Source organism: Alnus glutinosa, chromosome 2 (genome assembly GCF_958979055.1).
Source record: "Alnus glutinosa chromosome 2, dhAlnGlut1.1, whole genome shotgun sequence".
Lineage (NCBI taxonomy): Eukaryota > Viridiplantae > Streptophyta > Magnoliopsida > Fagales > Betulaceae > Alnus > Alnus glutinosa.
The window spans coordinates 4,775,981-4,796,025 of record NC_084887.1 but is presented as its reverse complement, the minus strand read 5'-3'; the positions used below and the strand labels follow the sequence as shown (position 1 = coordinate 4,796,025).

General features: G+C 36.3%; 1 protein-coding gene across 1 annotated transcript; it reads right to left on the bottom strand.

Annotated features, from left to right (window-relative positions):
* Positions 1-11,565: 11,565 nt before the first annotated feature.
* Positions 11,566-14,385, bottom strand: LOC133860201 (serine/threonine-protein kinase BLUS1-like). Its single transcript, XM_062295847.1, has 2 exons — positions 13,102-14,385; positions 11,566-11,928 (listed from the first exon to the last, which is right to left on the bottom strand). Exons 1-2 carry the CDS (start codon positions 14,383-14,385, stop codon positions 11,566-11,568), a joined length of 1,647 nt encoding a protein of 548 aa, XP_062151831.1.
* Between the last annotated feature and the right edge of the window lie 5,660 nt (positions 14,386-20,045).

Here is a 20,045-nt window from a genome sequence, read left to right as displayed (position 1 = left end):
CTTTAATGATGACTAGGACTCACGCACAGTGTGTGGATCTCGCATTTACTTAATAAAATAATAATAAATTATTTTTTTAAAAAAAATAAAAAGGCAAGGTGGCTGTCGGTGGCGCACTGCCACCACCATAGGTGGCCGGGGGCGCCACCCCCGACACTTGGAGAAGGCTGCGCGGCCTTCCCCGACCACTGGGGGTGGCCGCGCGGCCACCTTTAAATCTAGGGATTGGCCTCGCGCCACCCCCTGAGGTTGCCGGGGGTGGCAGCGCACCACCCCCAACCACTTGAGGAAGGCCGCGCGGCCTCCCCCGACCACTGGGGGTGGCCGTTGCTTCTATTTTTTTTTTAATTTTAATTTTAATTTTGTTTTTTCTTTTAAAAAGAAAAATTATTTATTTTTTAATTAAATTATTATTATTTAAATCATTATTTCACATAACTTTTCACAATACCAATCATTATACACAACTTTTCAAACTTCCAATAATTTCTTACCATTAAAAATAATATTTTTTAATCTAAAAATTCAACACCTAAACACAACTTTTTGCCTCGAAATTCGCAATTAGAATAAGAATTCAATTCTAATTCTAAAAATTCAATACCCAAACACAACAGTATACACCTTTCTCAAGAACTAGAAGAGCCTGTGGACTCGTCAATTGTTGTGTGAAATTATTCTTTCACAATTTCACCGTAATTTAGACATATTGGGTAAGATTTATATGATGATTTTATTTAATGTGTTTAAGGTGTTTGAAAATTGTGCAAAAAAATTTATACATGAGTTACTCCTCCAATTGTTGTTATTTATTTTTATTTTTATTTTTTGAAATATTTATGCTCCGTTTATTTTGATGTAAAATGATTTCCATCGTAAAATATTTTCGACGAAATCATTTTAAAAATAAATAATTTTCTCGAAAATATTTTTCGATGTTTGGTTCGCACGAAAAAATTACAAAAAGAGAAAATGCAACTGTCGCCGGGTCGCCGTTGCCGGATTCCGGCGAGCACGTTTGGCCGGATTCGACTAAAATTGTCGGATTCCGACCGGACTTCTCAGAATCCTAGCCATTTTGGCCAGATCCGACCAGATCAATGGCAGGATCCGGTCAGATCCGACCGGCTTCTGACCATGGCCGGAATCTGATCTGCCAGCATCTGGCAACGGTGGCCGGATGTCGCCAGATTCCGGAGCCGGCAGTTTTTCGGTGGCCGGATGTTGTCGGATTCCGGTGCCACTGGATTCCGACAACCGACCATTGTTGGATTCCGGCAATCGGATATCAAATGTGCATGCAAGGACGAAAAGTTTAATTTCGGAAAACGATTTACGGTTTTTAAAACCGTAAATCGTTTTCCAAAAATTAAAGAAGGTTTTACGGTCAAATCGAAAATGATTTTTGTTGACCATTATTTTCACCCCAACCAAACACCGTAAAATGCCGAAATTATTTTTCAAAAATTATTTTACGCCGAAACAAACGAACCATTAATTGTTGTTGTTTGGGTGTTCGGTAAAAATTATTGAATTGAAATTTTTTTTGAGTAGTAATAAAAAGTGATTGATGTAATCTAAAGTTAAAAAAAAATGTATAAAAAAAGTAAAAAAAAAATTATATTATAGTGAATTTTTTTTATTTGAATATTAATAAAAAATTAATGAAGTAATATAAAAAGCGAAAAAAAAAAAAAAAAAGAAAGAAAAAAGAAGAAAGAAAGTGGAGGGATTTTTTTTTTAAAAAAAATGAAAATAAAAGAGGAAAGTGGGTGAAAAAGACGGATCCTCTGAAGAATCTTACTGTACGAGGCAATTAAAGAGTCGGAGCAGACGTGAGTAGTGCTACCGGTTCCACACGGCGCAAGAGTAGTAAGGTCTAGCAGGCTTTATTGCAGAAAGGAAAATGTTTGCTGCATTTCAGGCGTACGATCCCATGTGAAGAGGGTGATTGCTGCACTAGAAACGAAAGTAGAAAGCTGAAAAATCGCAGCTTAGGGGTAGACTTGATAGGAGAAGAGGGAAGGAAGTGAGGGCAAAATTGAGATTTACCCAATTATGCAAGTTGCAGCTGCCCTCAAAAGCTTCGAAAAAATCACGTGACTTCTGCAATAAAGCCTGCGAGACCTTACTACTCTTGTACGGTGTGGGATCCGGTAGCACTAACCTTTTAAAGCCTCTTTTTCACTTATTTAACATGTGTCCCGTATACAGATGGTCGCCGGTCGGTCTGTCAATGGTGTTCTTTCGAACCAAGCAAAGATCACGAGGGCTAATGGCGATCACTTAATATAATATAATTTTTTATTTTTCTATTTTTTAACGTGTAAAGAATATCTGCGCCTTTAAAGGATAACCTGCGTCTTCCTTCCTCCTTTCAGCAGGGTATCACCTTTCAGCAGGGTAATGATACGTACACTACATTACTTTTAAGACATATTAGAGTACAGCTTACATATGATACATGTACTACGAGAATATTACAAATGCATAATTTTAATTTTAAAATATATTGGAGTGGAGCCCATATATATGGGTCCTCCAGTCTTCCTAATGTGCTTTGAATTAGTGTATTTGTAATGCACTTATTAGGCTTGTTTGGCCAGGGAAATAAAATTCTCTCTCCCTCTTTAGTTATCTAAAAAACAATCAACCTCAAAACATTCTAATTTTATATTATATTAATAATTTTTTTATTATTATTTAAATAAAGAAATTCACTATAATTTTTTTTTTTTTTTTTTTTTTTTTTTTTTTTTATACAAATTCTTTTAATTTTATATCACATCTATCGTTTCTAACTTTCACTCCCAACTCCCCCTCCCTTACTAAACAAAGCCATTGTAATTCTAATATTTCCCCCTTAAGAAAGCTTTGACACTTTTTTTGAGCAGGAGAAGCCCTCCCCTATACTCACATATCTCTACCCTATCGTAGTTCAATACGACAAGAGTATTGCACCCGATCTCTATCATTCATTCCCATAGCCCACCCGCCCACACGGACTGGGTTTACCTCCTACCATCGGACCAAGAGCTTAACTTTAATCGCCCAAATTTTTTTAAGCACTTGCACTTCTAACCTTAAATCTAATTGAAAATGACAAAGCTATCCCAAGCATTAGTCCTAAGTTTATGGAATAACAAGAGAATCTGTTTTAGGGAGTTTTTTTTTTTTTTTTTTTTTTTTTTTTTTTTTTTTTAAAAAAAAGAAAAAGAAAAAGAAATCTCAATACCCTAACTACTACGCAACTCAAAGTTTAAAGGAGACTCACAAAGAGGCATTTAACAACAATTTATCCGCAGATATTTGATGACTGCCATATTTAATAGCATTTCTCAATCTCCATTAGTGGTAAACAGCAACACTCCAAGAAAGCTTGCACAAAGAAGCAGCCAAACTCTTCTCCAATTCCTTGTACCAAAAGCCAAGATATCCTCCCACACAACCAGAGGAATGACAATACAACATTTTCCCATATTAAGGTCCACCAGACATGATTGCTGAAGCCAAACTCAAAGAAAATATGTTCTCTACTCTCAATACAATTATGGCAGAAAACATGTCCATATTTACTATCACAAGTAAAAACCCAACATAACAACCGTTCACCAGCAGAAAGACTATTTTAAAGACAAACCACAAAAATAAAGCTTGTTTAGGGATAGCAAGATATATAGAGCCATACAAGTTCACACCGATCCACCAGAGGCTTTCTGGACAGAAAAGAATCCTAGGTATCTTTACAAGTATAAGACTCACCTTTAAAAGTCACCTAAAAATGGCTCGATCCTATGCTTCAAAAACCACCTTGTACAATGGATTTTGAATATAAACAAGAAGATATGACCTAGCATGAGACCAAACCCACTCCCCTCTATACAAAACACTATACAATTTGGCCGCAATACAGCTTCTCTCATCATAAACAATCCATAAGTTAAATTTATCCAATAACACCATCTAAATGACAAGAGTAAAGCCACATGAAAAATATTACTGCCATCCCCCACTCTAAACCTCAAAAAAATACTTAGCTACAAAATGAAGCTTTAACAATTTTTTTCCAACACCAAGAACCACCTTCAGGGATCTTCAAAGTCCAAAAACATCTACCTTTTAGCAAGTTCAACTTCACTCAATTAAGCAACCCAAATAGACCTTAATTTTGCAAACAACGCCCAAATATGCCTTAAAATAGAAGCATTATTTCACTCCTCCAACCTTCTCAACCCCAATCCATCTTCAACCTTCTCCTGTTCCTCAAACTTTGAGAAAATAAAAAGATATCCCATAACGTTACTCCGTGCACGAGTATATAGATAAAACAATATAATAAAAGAAATAACTACCATTCACTAAATGATGTACAACAGAATATCAAAGATGCCAAAAAATGAGTTTTGATCATGTTTAATGCAGCACAGCCACAAAGTTTTTGAGCGTGAGAAAATTGACTCTACTTAGATACAGGAAGAAATGGTAGCCAAAGCCCCAACGCCGAACCCCGCCCACCTTCCCTTTGATCTCACTCCACACACAGCTGGCATTAATCTCCTCATATCTCAATTCCCAAGCTTGTCACATGAAACCTCTTATTTTAAGACAATATCCTGAATCTTAGCCTTCCATTTAATCATAGACAACAATTAGAATAAAGAAATTTTGAAAAAATCTTAACGCCCATGACATAGAGAGAGAAAGATAAATTAGTTCAAGACTTCAAGTTGCAGGTAAATATTTTTCTCATTTTCTCCCTTATTTCAAACTTTTCATACCAACTACCAAATCGAACTGATGTTGGTATAGAATGTTCCCTATCACTTCCAAGCCGACAAAAGTTGGTAGGCAGCCAGTGACAGTTCGATGACGGCTAGTAGGCAACTAGTAGGCGGTGGGCAACCAATCTTCCCACCTCTAATAAAGGGTACAGACAACAAGGTAAATTATTCAGTCAAGCCTGTTCCAGCAAAAAAAAAAAAAAAAAAAAAAAAAAAAAAGAGAAAAAGAATAGTTGAAGAAATTTTTTTTCCCAAGAGCCATATGTCTGGCCTTTTGTTGGCCAAATCATTAGCCTTTAATGGTCTTGTTTGATGACCCAGCCCAGCCTTTGTTGGTTTTGTTTTTTTATGACCCAGGCCCAGTTTAGGCCCTTAATTGGCCCTACTTTTTGACCCATTATTGGATCATTCATCGACCGAAGTTGGCCCTGTTGGCCTATTGTTGCTAGAATGCTCATCTCCAATCACCGCCACCAACTCCAACGAGTTTTCGTCCGTTATCTCCAGCCTCTGCAGCTGACAGCTGCCATCTCCGCCAAAAAAAAAAAAAAAACAAATACATTCCTTTACCAAACCACATCATTTCTTTGTGTTGATTTTTTCTTATTCCACTATTTTTTTTTTCTTATTTATTTCCATTAGCCTTATTAATTCATTCCGGTTCTCTGAACAATCTTGGGTCCTTTCTCAGCCACCATTCTTCGCTACAAAAACCACCTGTTTTGGGTCTTTTTTTGCGTTTATTTTTTCTCCGGTAATGTCGTTTTTATAGTAATGTTGTAAAATGACCCCTTTTTTTTATTTTTTATTTTTATAGTGATAATGCCATTTTAGAAGTATTTTTCATTGTTTGAACAGTGATGTCGTTAAATTAGCATTGTTTGTACAGTGATGACACTATTTTAGAAATATTTTTCATCATTTGTTTAGTAAATTAGCATTGTTTTTATGCCAATCACCTAAATTTAGAAATATTTTTCGCCGTTTATTGAAAAAAAGTCCTAAATTAACATCGTTTTTATGCAAATGACACTAAGTAGCCTCCACTAGAGGTGAAAACCCTAAGCCGATTCCTGGTTATTGGCTAAAACAGGTAACCGGCTTCGGAGTAGTCAGTTGGCCAAAATTGCTAATTGATTTCAATCATTCGGTAGCGTGTTAACTGATAGTTAATCAGTACCCCTATTATCCGAACCGGGTACCAAAACTTTCCTAATCAAACAAGATATCCTGTAATTAGTAATTTAAAATGGTGAGATGCAGATCAGGCCATGAGTTTAGGGATTACCATGAAGAGAAGATCTGTCCATGAGATGCAGATCTGCCCATGCGTCAGTTGAGGCACAGTGACTAGTTGAGCACAAGAAAATAAAAAGCGAAAAACAAGCACCTCCTTGAGTGGCTCTATCAAGGAGCAGAGGCAAGGGATCTTCTCTAGTGATCATTAGTAATGCACTCTGTGGTCCTTATTGGGTGTTGGCGAAGCATAAGCTGGCGTCCTTCTTCAAGTCTTTATTTTATTTTATTTATTTATTTTTTTATAGATATTGATGAAGAAATTACATGGAACGTACTAAGTCTGAGCAACCTGAAATAATAATAGAAAACACTAAGAATGAAAGTACACGAAGGCAATACTTCCGAAGATGCGAGCCTATTTGTTCTTGGCATGGATGACAAGAATTGGGCCACCAATGAAGGTGGTAAATGGTGGACAAGGAATCCAAAGGACCCCAACACCATAGGTAACCAAAATAGAGAATACAATGAGGATATACAACAATAAAAACCAGAAAAAAATAACCAAAATATAACATAAAAAATTGAAACCACTAAAGAAAAACCGGGGTAGGAGGGTGGGAGTCTCCACGGCTGGCGTGTGTGAACCACGCGCCAGCTTCTGGAGACCTCTCCCCACCCGTAAGAGTTGCATGCAACTGAAAACTAACAACAACAAAAGTGGTGAAGAGCGGAGGGGAAAGTTGGGCTTGCACGCGCTGGTGAAAGAGATCTACTTGCTGGCGAGTGCAATCCACTCTCCGGGTAGTGGGTTTCGAAATGAGAGGTGGCTAATGTCGTTGGAAGAGGAGGACGACGGTCGTCACGGTGAAGAGGTGCGTGATATGCAAAAACCGGAAGATATGTGTAGATCTAGCGGGATTTCCGTTTTGATTGGTGCACTCATTCTCAGGCCCAATTGTGGTCTCTATCCTTTAAAACAAAAACCCGATTTTTCAATAGGCTATAGGAGAAAGAAAGCCTAAGGCCATCTCTCAATAGAATAAATTGGCTAGTCAGGTGAACTTGTCTTCTTCTATGAATATTGCAGAGAACAGACCAGTTTGCCACAGTTTTGGCCCCTTTGGGCCATCTGGATTGAGGAAACCTCCACCGCATGGAGGTTTAAAGCCAAGTTCCACAGAAGGATTGCTAATCATAGTAAAACCCTTAAGGCTAATCAGTATATATATATAGATAGATAGCCGGTTAAGGGTTATTTTCAACCGGGTCCAAAACCAGTCTTTCAATAACCGGCCGGTTTGAGAATTTTGGCATGATTTAAAAGTAAAAGTTGGATACCCTAGTTTAAGATGTTTGAAAGTTCAGTACTATTTTTTCAAAACGGCCGATACTTCGATACACTTTTGTGAAGTTATCCTAAGAAATTATTAATGGGGGTTTTCTTCTCTGTAGATTCTAGAATGTGAAAGAGAAGAGAATGACGTAGATGAAAAGAAACACCCAATGCCGCTCCACCAGGATCAGAAAGGCGGCATTGCGACACGTCCGTTCAAACAAGTCCCAGCCACATACGTGCAAGAAGATCTCGATGGTTCCAGTTGATATTTTCGTTTTATGCTCCGTTTGTTTTGATGTAAAATATTTTCCATCGTAAAATATTTTCAACGAAATCATTTTTAAGAAAAAAATGATTTCTTTGAAAAAAATTTTCAGTGTTTGGCTCTTACGAAAAAATCACCGGTGACGAGATTCCGTCACTGGATAGTAGGATTCTGGTCATTTGTGCAGGATTCCGGCTATTGTTGCAGGATTTTGGAGATGGAGGTCGGAATTCGGCAACAATAGCCTGGCCTTTGCGGGAATCATGCACAAATGGTCAGATTCCGGCCAAACTAACTAAAATCTGGCACAATACAGTCTGATTCCAGTTGTACTAGTTAGATTCTTGCCTGTTTGTTCGAAATCTGGTCCGTCAGAATCCGTCTGGCACCAACTGGATTCCGACTTATTTTGTCGGATTCCGGCCTATTATGATCTAACAATTATAATTAAATTACTGACTATTACAAATTAAATCTTACCATCAAGACTAAGTGTATGTTAATATCAAATTGTCACATTTTAATGACTGTTGATTCAACAATTAATGTTTGCAAAATTGACAGTATATAGGCCACTGCAAACCAATTTAAGACACATAAGTTTTTTGATCTTCTGCCTTTCTCAAAATCTGTCTATAATTTTTAAAATTTGTGTCTCTCTCTCCTTGATAAAATAAAAAATCCAAGGATTTTCTTGTTTGACTTCGATTTATACAAAATGTAACTGAAATTAAAAGTTGTCAAGGTACCATTGTATCCTGAAGAAGTGTTTGCTACAACACAGCGCAACCCAATTGATGATTTGAATTGGTAAACTCAAATAATTTCTTAACAAAAGTAACTCCGTAATGGACTTTAAGAGCATTTTTCCGTTTTATATTTCTATTCTAACCATTTATGAACAAAAATAATTCAGAACTTTGCTCACACAGGCATGTTGGATTTGCCTTGTGTCATGGCTTGTCACATTATGTTCGGTAGGGGATAGGTTTCACAATTAACGAGGTCAAATTATCTTTAGTTACAACCGTAGATGTCCCAATACCATCTCCATTTTGGAAGAGAAACCGAGCAGTACTGCGTGCCATGTTTAATGACATCTTGACAACAGACTTTGGCAAGGAATTTTTGGAACTCTCCTCATTCCACTTTTGCCATGAATAACTGATTAATCTCTTTATGAGATCTTGAGCTTCTTCTTTGGATACACTTTCTTGTACCATGTAGCACTCGATCGATTTAGCCACATCACCTCTCTTGCTTTCAGCCTATAAAATCACAGAAGAAACAGAAATTCACCACATTTGGAATTTTCATAGATACAATTATAATTTACAACAAACAACATTCTCAAAGCTGCATTTTTTTTTTTTTGCTAACAATTAAAAAAAAGGAAATAATTTTTTTTGCTAACAAATATAATTTACTAACAATTAGCTGCCCCAAGTGATATTGGGATTCTAAAGGGTAAGGATGACTACAAAAGAGTCTCCTTTCAAAATAAAATCCTTGAGCCGGAGAGAGGAGGCCAGCTTTGTAGCAAAGAGGGCAATAAGATATATGAAATCAGCACCTTACACATGATTTTAAATGTTTTCTATTAGTCGGTGTTTACTGTGTCAAAGACAATAGTTCATAATATTTGTAGCTGTTATAGTGTATGTATGACTAAAAATGAAAATTTGGTTTTTTGCGAAAATTCAGTCAGTTTAATATCACTAAGGTCTCGGTATATTTTATACTGAGACATTGAACTCATAATTTCACATTTGCGGATATAGTTAATCCCACAAATGTGCAAACTCTGATGCCTTGGCTGCAGGTATCACGGATGTAGATGTAGATTTGATTGCTTGGCGTGTGAGATGCTATGATTGGAGCACATCGCGACAATCATATGCCGGACTCGAGGGTAATCTGCATTTCGGGTATTATGTTTATGGCTCGTGTCTTAGGTGGCACATGTATTTGTTGAGTCTGTATTTTTGGGCATGTATTTGGAAAAATATGTTTTAGAAAATTTAACCAGATAAGCATGTAAATGGCTCTTGTTGTGATTAACAATTATGTATTAGACATATTTCCTCTATTGAAATATGTTCCGCTGCACATTGATTATTGTATTCCGCAATTAGATATAACTTTGTTCATCAGGTATATGTTATGAGGCATGTATATGTGTTGGTTGAGCGACATTTAGTCGTGCCATTGTGTTGATCCATTTATGTATATTTTATAAAATAAAAAAATAAATAAAAAAGGGTCATCAAAAGAAGAGAGGAAGAATGAAAGAGGAAGAAGGGAGAAGAAGAGAAGAAGAGGGGGGGAGAAGAAGTGTCGTGCGGGAGAGAAGGGGAGAGAAGAGGAATTCCGTGCTTGAGAGAGAGAGAGAGAGAAAAGAAAGGAAAAGAAAGAAAATAGATAAGATGAGGAACACGTGGCACGGTGTGAGTGGTTGGAAGAAGATAGGGTAATCTTTTTTTAGCCATTCCGGTGATGACACATGGCAGGATAAGACTTTATTTTCATTTAAATGCCTAGACTTCTATAAATTACACTAGGACCCTACAATATCAAAATACTATCTTTTAATAGCTAATATATAACCCCTCGTTTAATCCAATTATATTTTATCAATACAATTAATTATTTATTCTATTAGGACCCATTATTATTATTACTCTAATTCTCCTATTTTATCTTAAACTTATTTTATTTCAATAATAAATATTAGTACTTATAATGTAATTATTAATTCCATCTATTTATAAGTACAATTTATTAATTGCTAAGTTTTCTATTTAATTTCCTCGATTTTTACACGCATTTGGCCTAAGCCAATGCCTCATATATCTTTACATTGCAACTGTCAATTAAGAAACACTATCATAAGCTTATAGCCATCTTGATAATGGCAAATCAAAGGCTTATTGGTTTAAGGTGTAGCCATGCAAAGCAATTATTAACTCATAGAGTAGTTACAATTAATTTTCTGAAATCTGTTCAAAATTTAATAAATACATTAACTAAATGACTTGCAAGGAATTTGGTGTGGAAAACATCAAAAGGTATGGGATTAAAGCCTTTAGAGAATGATCATCAATGTTGGAAACTCAACTCAATTCAACACTTCAAATATCAATGTTTAATGTGGTGAGCATTGAGCATTTAAAATATTGGATCTGATATGCCGTTTTGATATATATATATATATATATATATATATATATATATATATATATATATATGAAAGTTGAAAAAATGAATATTTATTATGGACACAAACTAATTAATTATTCAAGGGGAAAACATATTCATATAAAGAATACAAAAACTAAGGGAAACCATTGTCCATCCACCAAGAAATTGAAACATCCTTGTTAAATTCGGATTTGCAGTTCTTGTTCCTTTGTTCTCTTCCCATGCCATCGCCACTTGATCGGGAAGGTTCTCAAAAATCAGAAAAAAAAACTCTCTTGAAACACCTGTCAAAACTCAAAATCAAACCCGAGATTGTTTTAAATTTTTTTAAAAAATCATCTATAATTGGAATTTGTATTAAATCTAGCAATCAATTTTGATTCAAAAATTCTTCTACAATTTTACTATTAATTTTTGAATTTTCTAGCACACCAAAGTTGGTGCAATAGCTTGGATCAAGATTCCGTGCATGAATCGTGAGCAGTCAAAAGATTCAAAAAAAAAAAAAAAAATGTAGACATCTAAAGAAAAAGAAAAGAGAAATCATGCCTCCAAAAAATAAATGTCTATTTTTTTTCTTCATAAATATTGATAATCTGTCTTTTATAATAAAACATAAACTCTAATATGACTGACTGACTTTAGATTAAATCTATTATTAAATTACAAATAATTTAAACTAATTGAATTAAAATAAAATTAAATGACTAATTTATTATTGCTTATGCATCAAATGCTAATTATGTCGTTCCTTCAATGAAGAGCAGCACAATTTCCGACACCAACTGCAACGCCAAGTTCCTCTCTTCGGCATTGTCCAAGTCAACCTGCAGCACAGTTTCCAGCACCAATTGCAAGGCGAAGTGCCTCTTTTTCTCAATCTCCAAGTCAACCCACAGCCTCTCTATGACCTGAGGATCCCCACCTTCCTCCCCACGTAACTGACAAATCAGACTGCTCGCCGCATCCAAGCTTCTCTTCATCGCCGCCAGAATCTGCAGTACTAGCACATCCATTATTATATATAGCTTCTCCGGCGAAACCGAACTTGTTTCACGTACAACTGAATCGTTAGCAGCACTGGACTCGATCAGTTGGGAAGACTGCATGGGCATGCAGTATACTTCTATTTATAATAAATAACGTTTGAGTTTATCACCATATGTACGTACTTGATTTACATCAATGAGGCTAGCTTTAACCATTATCATCAGCCGCGCGCGCGTATCTTTTATCCCATAATTTTAGAGACGTAGTGTACGTATATTACAACACTACTTCTCCATCTATTAATGCTAACAGATTCGGCAGAAGAGGTTGTATCTTGGTCTGACTCTACAACTTTGACTTTAATTATCGTGAGTTGATGAGTAGTACGACTGTGATATCATGATCCAAAGCCAATATATATATATATATAAACTTGGGTCTATCTTCTTGGTACGAATTCCTTCAAGATATATAGGAATTTTTATTTTTTATTTTTTATATATAATATTCTTCATTAACTTTTAGACTAGCTTGTACTAATGTTGGAGTACTCTCTTCTCTCACGTTAAGACTTCATAGTCTATTGGTCTATCTTGTATTCAATAAGAGCACAAGCCAAAGTTGGCTTTTGAGTAGTGCATGTGATCGATACATTCTCTTCCGCCAAATCGGTTAACAATAAATCGAGAAGTAGAGTACTTGTAATATACGTACACTATGTCTCTATAACATGTCAAAGAAGAAACAGAGGGACCTACAGATCGACACAATAACTCTGCTCCAATTATATCTGTACGTGACCTTAAGGAGTGCATGTCCACTTGATGATTGGCACTCTATCGGCACCATCATTACTATCAAACACCAGAAATCTGAAGCCTGAGAAACGAGTAAAGGTAACAGTTTTGAACCAAAAGAAAGACACAATTAATTTGTTCAGTGTTGCCTTATCAAATAAAGAGATCAGAAATGCAATGCAAAATAAAGATTGTTCTTCAATCGGAACCAGATATGATCAAATTACTATCAAACACCAGAAATCAATATGATCAAGACTGAGAAACGGAAACCAGCTTCTTCTTTTATTAGCTAGAATTACAAGACTATTACCTTCTGACATCACATAGAAGACAATGGGCACAAAGGCATGCAACAGTGTTGTACGTACCAAAAGAAAGAAAAATTTTCAGCCTTCTCTTGTTAGAAATACACAAAATCAAATGCTAAATGTCCTTTCTTCTTCTTCGATCAACCACCTCCACTAGACGTTTGAACCTCTCTATAACCTGAGCCTTCTCCTCCTCCTCCCCCTCCATGCTCACCTCCCCACCTAACTGACAAATCACAGTACTTCTCACCTCTGTCCTTTGCTCATCCAAGCTAATGTTCAACGCCACCAGACCCTCCGGTACATCCACACCCTCACCACCACTTCTTCTATTCTCAGCCTCACTGTGACAACCCACTAGGGCCGCCTCTTCCACAAATTGACCCGGTAAAGTCGGAATAATATTTAACTCGGCTGATGATGACCCGCCCGACGCACCTCCCTTGTCTTCCATTATTATAGACTCACCGCCTAACCGAACTTGTTTCACAACCGAATCGTCAGCAGCACTGGACTCTGCTGGGAAGACTGGGTCGAGTTCAAACCTGTCCTCGCTGAAGCTCCACCCAGTGATCCTCCACTTTTTTATACTCTGCCTCGCTGAGTCACCACCCTCGGCCTTGAACCTTTCTTCAACACTAGGTAACCCCTGCAAGACATTCTTTACAAGAAAACCCGAATCCATGCAATTCTTGAAGAACGAATGCTTTGACAATTCCTCTGCCGAGGGCCTCTTTGATGGGTCTTGATGGAGACAAGAAGCCACCATGTCTTTGAAAGCCTTGGAGAACTTCTCGTGATTGTCATTCTTGGGCCGAATATTAATTGTCGACAAAGTAGGGCGTCCGTGGGCCAATTCTAATGCAGTGATTCCTAAGGACCATACATCAGCCTTTTCCGAGTATATTACCTCCGGCTCCGGGGTCATCCAATAAGGCGTGCCCGCAACAACGGGCGATGGGATCATTCCAAAGTCTGCAAGCTTCACGGACCCGTTGGAGTCAATGAGGATGTTACCGGCCTTGATGCCTCTGTGAAGGTATCCTTGGTTGTGAAGATAGGACAAGGCGCTTAGAGTTTCTTTGAGAATTATGGCAATGCATGGCTCGGATAAGCCGTCTGGGAAAGAAGAAGATATTATGGATTGTAAAGAGCCGGCGGACATGAATGGCATCACCACCCAAAGGCGATGATCAACTGTGAAGGAACAGTGAACGTCGAGGATGTTTGGGTGGGAGAGAAGCGACATGCTCTCGGCTTGGCGTCTAACAGTTTCTAAATCCGCCCGGGATTGATCAAGATCGATGGCTTTGATTGCCACCACCATGGAGTCCAGGGGGACGCATACGGCTTTGTAAACAACAGCGCCTTCACTAAAACCAACTTCATGAAGAATGTTGTAGGAGTTTGAGTCCAATGGGTATCGGACCTTTTTAGGCACTTCTTCTTCTTCGTGAGCCATGAAACTGAACCAGGTTGATCTTGGATCGATCGATGGGTTTTGATCAGAGGAAAGGGTTAGATTAATCGTTTTACTTGGGGTCTGAATATTCTTGGATAAGGCGGGCTAATGAGAGGAAGACGGTGATATATATATATATATATATTGAAAAGTATGAGGAAAATGAAAGAAGGAAGGATTTTGCCGGTTTTCTTGTTTGATCAGTTGAAAAGGAGAAACTGTTAGATTGAGCGCGCGGTTATATGTTTTGAGCGGAAGACGAATTAACGGTCGAGATTTAACTTTAGTAGTTTTAAGCCAAACGACATCGTGTAGGCCAGGCTAAGAAAACTCTATAAGAAAAGAGAAATACCCAGTAAATAAATAACACTAATTAATTAAGCAAGAAGCTCGTGCTCTTCACCTGAGAAATCGAACGGCTAGCTAGCCTTCTGCATTTCTTCTCCAAAGCCCATCGGTCTGAAAGCTCTATTAAAAAAATTAATAATAATAAATTAAAAGGAAAAAGTTAACTACCATCAATTGATCATAAAGTTTCTTTAATTTTAAATTGAGACAATATATAAATAGGTTATAGTATTGGTTTGTTTAATTTTTAACGACTTCGATTTGAGCCCGGTAACTTGTTTAATTAAGTTATGTTCATTTATTTTTGAATAGGCTAACTTGATCGTGTTTGTTCAGAAACTATTCAATTGACACATATATATATATATATAAAGTAAATGTCACAAATGTTATTCATTTATTTATTTTTGTAATCATACTAGTTATTAGTTATTTAATTATTATTAATATTTATTTTTCAGTAATTAAATAAATTAACTTGAATTTTAAACAATCAAATTAACTTATGAAGAGTTCCATAAACATCTTAACAAACATAAACATAAACATATTTAAGTTTATGTCAACAAACATAATAAACATGCAATAAGACCTTAACAGAGTTCCATAGATGTTTATACCATGCCCATCATAAAAAAAAAAGTAAACCTCTTGGTTCCGGGGAAGGAAATAAGTAAAGAGCACGTAATCCAAGCAAGGGATACTTAAAATAGGAATATCATCAGGAAGACAGAAAAGTTCACTTGTATACCTTCTGTATACTGATGGGTGCTTTACGCTTTTTTAATAAATTTTTTTTTTTTTTTTTTTTTTTAAAAAAAAAAATGCAACTAAACATGAAATTGGAGTAAGTGTATTAAAATTTTCATGCGTGGTAAACATTTCTACGTATGTGAGCATTAAAATCTAGATATATGGTAAAATAATCAAATATAGTTTGACAAATTCCTTGTCGTTCCCTCAGAATCCTAATGTAGACCAAATGTAACTCCACCACTTCCCAAAAGGAAATGGGAAAGAAAAAAAGAACATGGCAGATTAAAATCAGTGTCAAGATAAATCATATTTGTTTGCTGACAAATGACCGTCGATTGGCAATAGTAAACAATTACGAACATTTGTCCAAGATTAAGAAATTCAACAGTGAGATTTCTTATGTTCATAGTCATGTATGAATCGAGCTCAACTCAACCCCATGGGTCCCGTGCTCTGACGCTTAAAGAACTCAATCCTAGTCTACTAGAAAACATTAGGGGAAAAAACACAAACAAACAATCAAAATAATAAATCCTAAAGCAAAAACAAAACGAGTACGAGAATATACAAGACCACCATACACCCAAGAACATGGTCACAAAGCAGATCATCAACAAATAAATATGGCTTAATTTTTTTTAGTCACTATCTACAGATCTGGTGACTTCGTCGTTCAAAACTTCAAACAGCCAAGAAATGGCATTTTGTTTTTCAAGAATCAACTTTCGGCCTTCATCTTTCTTTCTCACCCTTCGTCTTTCTCTGTTTCTCCTATTTCTCTACATAAATCGCACGGCCAAACATTTGCCAAGAAATGGCTTTTTGTTTCTCTGTTTATCCTGTTTCACTACATAAAACTTCAAAGCACGCCCATGAGCCCATCAACACAAAGAAGAAAAAGCAAACGGAAGGGCAAAAAAATTCGCCGATTTCTGAGGTAATCTTGGTTTTTTTTTTTTTTTTTTTTAGATATGTTCTATTATTTTTGTTTAATTTTCTATTGATCGATTATTTTGGTGGTTTTGTTGGTTGATTATTTAGATCTGGTTCATCTCTTCCTGAGTGCATTAGTTTAGAGGTTTCCTTTGGTGATCTCCTATGCCTAAAATTACCATATATAAAATCTGAGTACATGCATGTCGATCTTAGCATGCCTGCACTAAATGATGATTTTGTATATTGGATTTCGATGCTGCTGCAGAGGTAATTTTTCTGTGTGGTATCCAGATAACCGAATGCTAACTGGGTAATTAACCGGTGTCCCTGGTTCTGGAGCCTGGTAGAATTTTTTAATAACCAAGGACCCGGGAGCCAATTCCCGATTTTGGCCAATAATCGGAAACCAGCTCCGACTTTACATCCTTACCCTAGAGAGTGCAATTTTTTCTAATATCTAATATGTGTGCACAATACCTCATATACATAAACTGATTCTCTAATATAGTGTCAGCCTTATGAGCAGTTCTCTTCGTTAAGTAATCTAAAGCAGGATCATTGGAAGAAGCATTGTCAACTGTAATAGTGAAAATGCTACCAATACCCCACTAAAGCAAACACAACTCAATCTTCTACCCAATGGTATCACATTTGTGATTAGGAATTAAACAAAAGTTTAAAATTCTTTTGTGTAAATTCCAATCACTATCAATAAAATGAACGGTAATACACATGTAATTAATGTTCTGCACCAAAGTCCAACTATTAGTTGCAAGACAAACTTGAGCACTGGTTGTTAAGAACATTGCCCTCAACTTATCATTCTCAAACATAATTAAGAGCTTAACACAATCCCTAATCACAGTATAACGAGAAGGAATTGAAAACCAAGGTTCAACTATGTTCATGAACTCCTAAAACTCTTCACCTTCCATAAACTTAAATTGCAACTCATCCACAATTTAGAAATTGTTACCCTTATTTTTGTAGTATTATATTTCACAATCACTAGAGTACCAATTGATCCTTCACCTACTGCCACTTGTCCTTCATTTTTAGCTTCAAAACTCAACTTTGATTGTGACTTATCAAACCTATCGGAATATTTTTTGCAAGTGTTCTTCAAATGTTGTAGCATGGATGAAGTATTGTGGCTTCTAGGGTAGCAACTAAACAATTTTTTACAATGCTTGCATTGTGATTTAGTATCATTGAGATCACTCTCCTCTGACTTAGTAAAATTTTTTCAAACCGTTGATGTTTGCTCAAATTTTTTAGGTTTTGGTGGAAGAACTGAATTAGGATTTTGAATAGCTGTAGATTTAACCCCAACACATTCAACATTATCAACGAGAGGCATAGTACTATCCAAAAAACTAGGTGTAGAACCAATAGTCTTATTACTACTGGTTAAATTACTATCCATGACTTGAGTTTACATTAAATGGGAAAAAAAAAAAAAAACATAATCAACAATTTATCAAATACGACAATGTTAAAAAGTATAAAAACAAAATTCAAACAAGGGGCAAGTCATGCTTTTTGTCCAAATTCTAGAGGCCAGGAAGTCATGCTTTTTTCCAAAAACTCACATGAAGGGGCACAAATAAACCAAATAAACTACATACAAGCAGGTAGCATAAGGCCAGCATGTACAAAATATCAACATCAAGTATTGCAACCCATCATATTCAGTGAGCTAAAATTGACATACAGGCAATGAGTAATGAGGTGAAATAATATTCAATCACAGGGAAACATGGGACTTGAAAGTTGCTCCTAATATAGCAATAAGCATAAAGGAAGTCATAGGAAAAAGAGAACCCCCTAAATTTATCTAGAATGCAGGTAAACAGTGGAAAAACTAGCTAATAGCATAAACTATACGGTTAATATTATCAATACACAGCAATGTTGGGGGCATTTGACAAACCAACCAGCATTACAAGCCACTCATACAAACCCTTTATGCTCTTAAAAGATGCTGGTACAGTGCAGTTACATCATAAGCACGAAGTAATTAGACCAGCTTCTTGAGGCATAAAAAGATCTCGAACCAGATTCTGATTATATTATGCATCAACTATGTGTATGTAAAATTCTAATAAACATGAAATATACTGCCAACAACAATGAAAAAGAGTTCAAAAGCCAAGCGGACCATTGTGAACAATTTCTGATCGCATTCACACGTTCATAGCAAAATTCAAAAGCCTACATGGCTATGATGAAAGCAACCCACCGACCTAATCCTCTATCGGAAGAAATAAAACAAGAAAATTACTGCATTGATTCATATAATTGATTGATAGAATATGGTTTGCCCTCTCTTGCTGCATTATTCCCTTGTGGTTTATTATGTTTGTGATATTTCAGATCGTGTTAAAGTTAAATTCGGTGTTTTGTGACATTTTGATTTACCACATGCATACATCTACTTTAAAGTGTTTATTCTCTAATATGACAATGAAAATTGCCATCGAATATATTCCCAATATTTATAAGAATAAAGCAATAGTTTCGAGGACAAGATAGGATTTATTGCTACTGTTTGTGGAGCCGAATCCAGACGGACAGAAGAGACTGTCTTGACAGAAGCCCTAGAAACTAGCAGTGGTGAGTGTGTCTAAACAGGAAGAAAAAACCATCTGGACGAAAGCCATAGAAGACCAGCTAGTTTGTCCTCATTCCCAGCTAGTTTATATATATATATATATATATATAATATGATATAATAACATGCTATTTTCAAATTCGGGCTTGAACTTAAAAAATTTAATAACCTAGCTCGAGCTCTATCTAGTTGAGCTGAGCTTGTCGAGTAACCCGAATCGACTGGAGTGGGGCATTCTCAACGAGCTCGATCAAGTTTAAACGAGTCGAGCTTAAACACACATTTTATAGATCGTCTCTAATTCGAGATCAACTATTCAATTAAGCTCAACTCATAAACGAATCAGTCTTGAAATCTTAAATCCTAGGGTTAGGGTTATTATAAATGAACTTTTTATTTTTAAAAACGACTTCACTTTCAAAACAACTCTAAGTGGAGTCGTTCTAACAAAAATGCTTGAATTAGAGGTGCTTTAACAAAAACGACTCTAATTACAAGCGTTTTAACAAAAAGGGCCTCAATCGGAGGCTTTTTAAATCGGCTCCAATTGGAGCCATTTTAAGGAAAACGGTTCTAATTGGAGCTGTTTTAAGGAAAACGGCTCTAATTGGAGCCGTTTTCAGTAAAGCGGCTCCAATTAGAGCCGTTTGAATTTGCTGTAAATCGGCTCTAATTGAAGCCGCTTTATACAAATGGCTTTAATTGGAGCCGTTTGAACAATGCGACTCCAATTGGAGCCATTTGCAATAAAACGGCTCCAATTTAGAGCCGTTTCTTATAAAGCGACTCCAATTGGAGTCGTTTTAAAATGTCTCAACTTGGAGACACCTTAGAAAAACAGCTCCAATTGGAGCTGTTTTATTCAATGCGGCTCCAAATGGAGTCATCTCGTTAGAACGGCTCAAATTAGAGCCGTTAATCATAAAGTGGCTCTAACAGAAGCCGTTTAAAAACGGCTCCAACTCGAGACGCCTTAGAAAAATGACTCAAATTGGAGCCGTTTTAG